The 9911-nt window shown below is 44.3% G+C and overlaps 1 protein-coding gene across 1 annotated transcript in view; it reads right to left on the bottom strand.

Annotated features, from left to right (window-relative positions):
• Positions 1–251: 251 nt before the first annotated feature.
• Positions 252–9911, bottom strand: part of LOC140737345 (uncharacterized) — a 30302-nt gene continuing 20642 nt past the window's right edge. The window contains exon 5 of the mRNA XM_073063787.1: positions 252–622. Within this exon, the coding sequence (XP_072919888.1) occupies positions 618–622 (5 nt within the window). The 3' untranslated portion in view covers positions 252–617. The remainder of the gene's footprint in view (positions 623–9911) is intronic.

Here is a 9911-nt window from a genome sequence, read left to right as displayed (position 1 = left end):
ATATCTGGAATTCATTGCCACAGTCAGCTGTGGACACCACAAATTCGAGGTTAACTTGATTAGTCAGAGTATTGAAAGTTGTGGCGAGAAGGCAGGAGAATGGGGCTGAGAGGGATAATAAATCAGCCATGATGGAACGGCGGTGAAAACTCAATGGGCTGAATGGTTTAATTCCACTCCTATGTCTTAGGGTATTAAAAAGAAATGTGGTTTAAATCTCCATTAGCATCTGTTCAACTCCACACCACCACTTGATTCAAAGTATTTATTGCACCACAGCATCGCCCAGATTAGACACAAAAAAATACAATTCTAACAGTTCCCTTCACCTCACGACAAAGACACACCTGTTTCTATCTAACTTGTTAAAGCTTCTTGTGCCGGTGGTGAGGTCAAAATGCAGAAAGAGGCTGTAGCTTAACTATTGGAAAAAGTGAAGAGAACCCTCTGGTGTAAATAAAATAACTTCTGCTGATATTTTACGAATCTCTCTTCCGAATCCACTAATTTTTCGCCTCAGTCGGACTAGTTTGGAGACATGATATGGTACATTTCAACAGATCATTCCGTGCCTTTCTGCACATGGATTGAAGTAGACATCCTCATCCAAAGGTCAGTCAACCTGCAAACAACAACGACATTGTTAGGAGAAAAGGCAAAAACCATAATAAAAGTTTTCATTTATTGCAAAGTAATCTTCAGTACCAACTGAAACAAGTCTCTATATCAGAGGTTTCCAGCCTTTTTCATGCCACAGACCAATGCCATTAAGTAAGGGGTCCATGGAGTATAGGTTGGAAATCCCTGCTCGATATCAAATATCTACAGATGTATGGTGGGGCCACTACACGGGATTGAAAAAAACCGCAGAGAGTTGTAAACAGTCAGCTCCATCACAGGCACTAGCCTCCCCATCATCGAAGACACCTTCAAAAGGCGATGGCTCAAGGAGGCAGCACCCATCATAAAGGACCTCTACCACCCAGGACATGCCCTCTTCTCATTGCTACCATCAGGGAGGAGGTACAGGAGCCTGAAGGCACACACTCAGTGATTCAGGAACAGCTTCTTCCCCTCTGCCATCGGGTTTCTGAATGGACATCGAACCCATGAACACCACCTCAATGTGTTTGCATTACTTACTTAATCTTCAATTTCTATTTCTTATTGTAATTTATGGTATATTTATGTACAGGTGCTAAAAAAACAAATTTCACGACATATGCCTGGAATGTGCTGTCTGGCTTGGTGGTAGAGGCTTTAGAAATGTTTGGTTATACTCATGGATGTGAGGAAGATGGAGGGATGTGGACATGGTGTAGGTAGGAGGGATTAGTCTTTGTGTGTTTTTCATTTACTTTTTAGCTGGTTCAGCACAACATTGAGGGCCGAATGGCTTGTTGCTGTGCTGTATTCTTCTACGTGTGCACGCTTGTGATATTAAATATCATTCTGATTTGATGTCTGATTTCCTTAGCTGCTACCCAAAGCAGAAAAAATAATTCAGGAAACTGGAAGCAATCAATTCACGAATACAGTCACAAAGACAAGAGGGTCTGCAGACGCAGGAAGTTCAAAGTAATACACACAAAATGCTGAAGGAACTCAGCAGGTCAGGCAGCATCGATGGAGGGGAATCAACAGTCGATGTTTTGGGCTGAGACCCTTCTTCAGGACTGGAAAGGAAGGGGGGAAGAAGCTAGAATAGGAAAGTGGAGGCAAGGGGAGGGAGTGGACTACAAGCTCTCAGGTGATAGGTGAAAGGTGATGGTGGATGCAGTAAGAATTTGGGAGGTGATAGGTGGAAAAGTTAAAGGGCTGATGAAGAAGGAATCTGATAGGAGGGGGCAGGGGACTATGGGAAAAAGGGAAGGGGAGGGGAAACCAGGGGAAAGGTGATAGGGAGATCAGGTGAGGGGAAGGTGTGTGGGACGAGGATGAAGTAAGAAGCTGGCAGGTGATAGGTGAAAGAGGTTAGGGGCTGGAGGAGGAGGAATCTGACAGGAGAGGAGAGTGGACCACGGGAGGACGGAGAGGAGGAGGGGCACCATTCTATTACTCTAGTTGCTTTTTTTTTGGTTGGATCCGTTACTTGAGATTTACCTCCGTCCACCACACTGTACAAAACCGCCCTCAGATCGGCATCTTTTTTGCCGTTTTGAAGTCACATTACCAAGTAGTGGGCACGATTTACCGCGTCAAAGTTTCTGGACCATTTCCCAACACACAGCTTGGGCTGCCGCTGAAACCACGCACCCATAGGACTCAATAACCACCCCTGCTTGTGTTTATCTCTTTCAATTCCAGAGCAGAGTTGCAGAGAACAAAGAAGAATACAGAGCAGAGAACATCATGGGTCACTGCTCAATACTACTCTTAACGATCCCGTTATAACCCATGTTTAGTATGGAGTAAACATCTCACAGACTGTCCACACAAGACCGCCAGATTCAGGAATGACTTCGCTTCTGACAGTGGAGAAAATCACGTTTACATCGCAATTTGGAGTCTGACTCATTTGAAGGGGCTTAAACCTTTCATCAATAGCATCCAGCCAATCAGAATCAGGTTTAATATGTCGTGAAATTTGTTGTCTTTGTGGCAGTACATAATAGAGAAACATGATGAACTACAGTAAATATATATATAGATAAATACATAGTGCAAAAATAGAAATGAAAAGGTAGTGAGATGGTGTTCATAGGTTTAACGTCCATTCAGAAATTGACATTTCTAGCAGAGGGGAAGAAGCTGATCCTGATTCATTGAGTGTGTGTCTTCAGGCTCCTGTACCTCCTCCCTGATGGTAGCAATAAGAACAAGGCATGACCTTGGTCCAGCCCCATGGTAGGACAGACTTGAGGGGAAATGGTTGCAAATTAAATATCAGCATTCATTTTGAGAGGGCTAGGATATTGAAGTAATCCTCATCATCTTCATGTGGCAACGTGAGCAATCATGGTCTTTGACTGTGATTGTTCCTGGCAAATCTTCCCAGTGGTTTGCCATTGCCTGCTTCTGGGCAGTGTCTTTACAAGATGGGTGACCCCAGCCGTTATCAATACTCTTCAGAGATCGTCTATTTGGAGTCAGTGGTCACATAACCAGGACTTGTGATCTGCACCGGCTGCTCGGGTAATGCTGGGGCTTTAATCAGGCATTTGACAGACCACACTTGGAGTCTTGTAGGCACCATATCTAAGAAAGGATGTGATGGCATTGGAGAGGGTCCAGAGGAGGTTCACAAGAATAATTTTGGGAATCAAAGGGTTAACATGAGCACTTGATGGCTCTGGGCCTGTACTTGCTTGAGTTTAAAAGATTGGGCGGGGGGGGGGGAATCTCATTGAAATATTGAAAAGCCTAGATACAATGGGGCAGTCTAGGAACAGAGCGCACAGCCTCAGTAAACAATTTAGAAGAGAGATGAGGAGCAATTTCTTCAGCCAGAGGGTGGTGAATCTGTGGAATTCATTGCCGCAGATGGCTGTGAAGTCCAAAACACTGGGTATATTTAAAGCAGTGGTTGATAGGTTCTTGATTAGTAAAGGTGTCAAAGGCTGAGGAGAGAAGGCAGGATAATGGGGTTGAGAGGGATAATGGATCAGACAAGATGGAATGGCAGTGCAGACTAGATGGGCCAAATGGCCTACTCCTGCTCCCATGTCCTGTGGTACCCTGCTTGTATGATCACTATCCAGCAAACTCTGATCACTTTGTCTGGATGAAAAGCCAGAAGACACTGTCCAGTAACCATATTGACCCTTATACTTTGGGTTGGGTGGGGATACAACTAGAGGTCATGCGTTAAGAGCAAAAGATGAAAAGTTTAAGGAGAAACATCTTCACTCAGAGGGTGGTTAGAGTGTGGTGCATGCCAGCTCGATTTCAACATTTAAGCTAGGTTTAGATAGCTACATGGATGCTAAGGGTATGGAGAGCTATGGTCCTGGTTTAGGGTGATGGAAGTAGGCAGTTTAAATGGTTCAGCACAGACCAGATGGGCCAAAGGGCCTGTTTTTGTGCTGTACTTTTCTATGACTATTTGCTTTGCAATAAAAAAAGCCATTCAGCCCATCAGTTCTATGCCAGCCATCAGAGCAATCCCATCAGTCCCATTCACCCCACTTGTTTCCCTGAATCTATTCTCTCCCACTTGCCCCAGATTGTCCTACCTGGGGTAACATATCCAATCAATCTTGCAACCAAGATTAGCTTCACTTGTCACATGTACATCAAAATATACAGTGAAATGTGTCTTTCGCATTCAACATCAAGCATAGTTTGAGCAGGTGTTACCACACTTCTGACACAGCCTGCCCACAACTCACTAACCCTAACTTCTTTGGAAAGGTGGAGGCAACTGGAGTACCCAGAGGAAACATACGTGGTCACAGGGAGAAAGTACAAATATCTTACAGACAGCGGCAGGAACTGTTATTTTGCTGCCCCTTAACTTCAACGCTCCTCCAGGAGGACCACCATCTTGTCCATAGGGTTTGGAGGTTTGCGCACCTCAATGACCTGGAGAGCTATGCTGGCTGGAGACAGGGCTTTATGCTCTGATTCTTGGCAGGGTCACCCATGCCAAACAGGTCAAAGGGTAGAAGTCAGACTAAGAGTGGTTCGGGATTCAGCTCAGGGCAAACTACCCGGACTGGGCAAAAGAAATATATTGTTATGGAAAAAGCAGTGAAGATTCCTTCTACGTCTGAGTGCGATGGTATGGACAGAGAGAAATGGAGGGCCAGCAGCGAACCGGGCAGTAAGTACTAACCTTTGCACCACCGTACTATCCCTTTGTGATATGGAAGCCCACCCGGTCCCAGAGAAAACGTGCAGAAGGTTAGGATTGAACCTGGGACCCTTGAGCTATAAGGCCGCAGCTCTACCTCAGTTCTACTGAGCCACCCAGCATTGGCTGAGAGAGTGAGAAAGCCATTTAGACAAGATGGCAAAGGGTCCCATAAAGAGAATGAGAGTGCAGATGAAATGACTGAAGACTTCTACGAGAAGCTGGAGATTTTTAGAACAAGCATATATTTAATATTCTTGTCCATTTGGTCAGAAAATACAAAAAAAGAAAGTTGTGAAAGTGAAACAAGACATCAGAAACTGCAGTGGTACAAATCAGTAAGTTTCTGTGACACAACGCAATATAAAGATGCTTGCAATCTGACGTTTCACATTTAACTACTGAGTGCATTAGTGTTCAAACAGCAGATAGAGAAAATGCATTTACCATTAAGACAGAACACAGGTTATAGAAAAGCTTTAATAGAAAAAGTAACACACAAAATGCTGGAGGAACTCAGCAGGCCAGACAGCTTCTATGGAAAAGAGTAAACAGTCGACATTTCTGACAAAGACCTTTCTTCAGGACTGGAAATAAAGATGAGAAATCAGAGTAAGGAGGTGTGGGGAGGGGAGGAAGTAGTACGAGGTGGCAGGTGACAGGTGAAACAGGGGGAGGGGGTGAAGTAAAGAGCTGGGAAGTTGGTTGGTGGAAGAGATAAAGGGCTGGAGAAGGGGAATCTGACAGAAGGCCATGGAAGAAAGGGAAGGGGGAGGAGCACCAGAGGGAGGTGATGGGCAGGTAAGGAGATAATGAGGGAGGGGAATGGAGAATGGTGAAGTGGGGGGGGGGCAATTACTGGAAGTTTGAGAAGTCAATGTTCAACAGAAAAGGCCCAGAGCTTCCCTTATGAACTCTTCCACCACTGTGGTCTACGGCAGTCAAGAATTCCTAAAAAAAAAGTTGCCACACAGATCCTTCAGGCATACAAACAACAGCGGTAATAAATCTAGCAACTGGAATGTTCGACAAGGTCCTTTTAACAGTCACAAATATTTATAAAGTTCATGAACCTCGAACATTTTAATTCAAATGTGCATAACAGATCTGACCCAGAGCACCTGGTCCTCCCTCCCAATACTGAAATGCATTCTCTGATTAAAAGTTTATCAAAAAACATATCCAAACTCTCATAAGCAGGGCATAGATGGATGCTGGTAAGATTATGGCAAAGTGCTGATCGTACATCAATCACTTTTAGTCTACGAGGCCATGATTAACAATCCTACAATCTCCGACCCCCTATCATCAGCCAGGAGGGACCATAGCATTAGGACTGTTGGGATGGGAACGAGCTTCTTCTCCAAGCCACGAGACTGAACTCCCTGTTACCACCCAGGTCTCATCAGGTATGAAACACCAGCAGAGTTACACTTTCTAATCTTTTAACTTGTGTCATAAATATACCTCATTATTTGTTAACTTATTTGTCGTAATATTACTTTACATGTTGTGTGCCTGAGTTACATGTACTGTGTTGTGTGCCTTGGTCCGGACAAACTGAAGGTATTGTACAAATTATATGTACTGTGTCGTGCACCTCCTCCAAGAGGACCGTAACATTGTCGCTGGGTTTGTAGACTTGCGTGCCTCAATGACCCAGAGAGCTATGCTGGATAGAGTCAGGGCTTCATGTTTTGGCTCTTGGTAGAGTCAACCATGCCAAAAAGGTCAAAGGGTAGAGGACAGACTCAGAGAGGTCCACTGGTTCTCCAGGGTCCAGGGGTTCAGCTCAGGACTAACAACTCTGACTGGTCAAACAGAATTGATACGGAAACAGGAATGAAGAGCCCTTCTCCGTCTGAGTGTGACGGTATGACAGCCAGAGACGAGGATGTTCATTGCTGCCCTAAACACCACTGGTGCAATGGGCAGTAAGTAATTAAGTTCTGGACCTTGGTCAGGAGGAGTGCTGCTCTGTTTGACGATATACCTGTGTATGGTCGAATGACAATCCAGTTGAACTGGAGCTTGATTTGCAGCAGAAGCATTCAGTTTTGCAAAGCACTTTCCATCCAGCAACTGGTGTCAGGAAGAACATTCAACAGAAGCTTCTGAGGGAACGGATACAAGCTGAAAAAGCAAACACTCACAGGATGTCAGTGAGCTGGGAAGTGGGGCTGACACAATGGATGCTTTATCATGGTGGTTATTACCGGTGAGGCTTCATTTAGAGTATTGTGAGCAGCTATGGGCCCCTTATCTAAGAAAGGATGTGCAGACATTGGAGAGGATTCAAAGGAGGTTCACAAAAATGGATCTGGGATTGAAAGGCCTAGCACATGAGGAACGCTTGATGGCTCTGGCCTTTACTCACTGGAGTTTAGAAGAATGGGGAGGGGGGGGAATCTCATTGTCTGTTGAAAGGCCTCAATAAAGTGGATGCGGAGAAGATCCCAGAATAGAGGGATGCCCATTTAGAACGGAGATGAGGAGTTTCTTTCACCAGAATCTGTGGAATTCGTTGCCACAGGTGGCTGTGAAGGCCAAGTCATTGGGTGTATTTAAAGCCGAGGTTGACAGGGTGTGAAGGGTTAGAAGGCAGGAGAATGCCTGCAGCAGAGAGGGAAATGGATCATCTATGATAAAATGGCAGAGTAGACTCATTGGGCCAAATTCTGCTCCATGGTCTTATTCAAAGCTACACCAACCCTCTCTCACTCTACCAGTTCCCACCAGAATTGTTTTTCCAATTCTGTCAGGGTAGTATTCTGGGAACACCATCGATTAAATGTGATACAATGATTGAAATCGAGGAGGATAGGTCCATGATCTGTACCCAAAGCAGGGGAAGAACGTCTAGGCTGGTCAGTTCTGCAAAAAGGAGAGGCGCTGTCAGTACCAGCAAGCTTCTGAAAATCTCAGAACCCACAGTATGACCAGAAGACAAAGGAGCAGAACTAGGCCACTTGGCCCATTGAGTCTTCTCCGCCATTCCATCATGGCTGATTTATTATCCCTCTCAACCCCATTCTCCTGCCTTCTCCCCATAATCTTTGACAGCCTTACTAATCAAGAACCTATCAAACTCTGCTTTAAATACACCCAATGACTTGGCCTCCACAGTCGCCCATGGCAATGAATTGCACAGATTCACCACCCTCTGGCTAAAAAAATTCCTCCTCATTTTGTTTTAAAGGAACATCCTTCTAGTCTGAAGTTGTGCCCTCTGGTCCGGGACTCCCCCACCATTGGAATAATCTTTTCCACATCCACATCTAGGCTTTTCAATATTCAACAGTTTCCAATGTGATTCCCCCTCAGTCTTCTGAACTCCAGCAAGTACAGGCCCACAGTCAGCAAGCACTACTCATACACTGACCCACTCATTCCTGGGATCATTCTTGTGAACCCCCTCTGGACCCTCACCAACGTCAGCACATCTTTTCTTAGATAAGAGGCCCAAAACTGCTCGGAATACTCCAAGTGAGGCCTCACTGGTATTCATAAAGCGTCAGCATTACGTCCTTGTTTTTATATTCTAGTCCTCTCGAAATGAATGTTGACATCACATTTGTCTTCCTCACCACGGACTCAACCTGTAAATTAACCTTTAGGGAATCCCGCACGAGGACTCCCAAGTCCCTTTGCACCTCTGAATATTGAATTTTCTCCCCATTTAGAAAGAGTCTAAACTTTTATTTATTCTACCAAAGAAGAATTCTTCCTGGCAACATATTCCATCCGCAATTTCTTTGTCCATTCTCCTAATCTGTCCAACCAGCCAATCCTCTATCCATGCTAGTATCTCTCCTGTAATACCACTGGCTCTTGTTAATCAGTCCCACGTGCAGCACCTTGTCAAAGGTCTTCCGAAAATCCCAAGTACACAACATCCACCAATTCTCCTTTGTCTATCCTGCTTGTTATTTCTTTAAAGAATTCCAACAAATTTATCACGCAAGATTTTCCCTTAAGGAAACTATGCTGACTTCGGCCTATTTTATCATGTGCCTCCAGGTACCCCAAAACGACATCTTTAACAATCCACTCCAATTTTCCTAACCACTGAAGTCAGACTAACTGGCCTATAATTACTTTTCTTTTGTCTTTCTCCCCTCTTGAAGAGTGGAGTGACATTTACAACTTTCCGGTCCTCCGGAACCATGGCAGAATCCAATGATCCTTGAAAGATCATTACTAATGCCGCGCAATCTCTTCAGCCACCTCTTTCAGAACCCTGGGGTGTAGATCATCCGGTCCAGGTGGCTTATCTACCTTCAGACCTTTCAGTTTCCCAAGCATCTTCTCCTCAGTATATGGGCCTCCGACACTCTCGAACTTCCAGCATACTGATAGTGTCCTCCACAGCGAAGATTGATGCAAAATACTTATTCAGTTAGTCCGCCCTTTCCCTGTCACTCATTACTATCTGTTCAGCATAATTCTGCAGTCGTCCAACATCTACTCTGGCCTCTCTTTTACTCTTAATATATCTGAAAATAATGTTGGCATCTTTGATATTATTGTCTAGCTTTACTTCGTATTTCATCTTCTTCCTCCTTATGGCTTTTGTTTTTGGTGCCTTCTGTTGGTTTTTAAACATTTCCCAATCCTCTAAATTCTCACTAATTTTTGCACTATTATATGCCTTTTCTCTTGCTTTTTTGGTGGCTTGGACTTCCCTTGTCTGCCACAGTTGTTTCATCCTGATGTTAGATAATACTTGTTCATCAGCTAACACTGTCTTAAAAACTATCTGCTCCTTTAATTTTCATCTTATTATGTAATCTGGTTTTCGAATTTCAGGAACTACCAGGGCTATGTGGGAGGGAAGGGTTAGGTTGATGGTTAGTAGGTTAAAAGGTCAGCACAACTTTGTGGGCCGAAGGGCCTGAACTGTGCAGTAATGTTCTGTTCCAAAAAGCCTGATTATATTTTAGTCAAAAGATTCAAAATTGATTCATTGGTTATGGATGGCCTATGAAAGTTCAATAAAGGACGGGAAAGTCACTAATGAAATGCAAATGTGGTATTTCACATTGGAAGAAAAAGAGATCAAGGGATGTAGTGGAATTCCAAAATTCAAAGGAGGTGGGGGTGTTCTAAAATTCAG

The sequence above is a fragment of the Hemitrygon akajei genome, chromosome 12, assembly GCF_048418815.1.
Source record: "Hemitrygon akajei chromosome 12, sHemAka1.3, whole genome shotgun sequence".
NCBI lineage: Eukaryota > Metazoa > Chordata > Chondrichthyes > Myliobatiformes > Dasyatidae > Hemitrygon > Hemitrygon akajei.
Note: the sequence above shows the minus strand (reverse complement) of the source record. Positions and strands in the feature narration are given on the sequence as shown.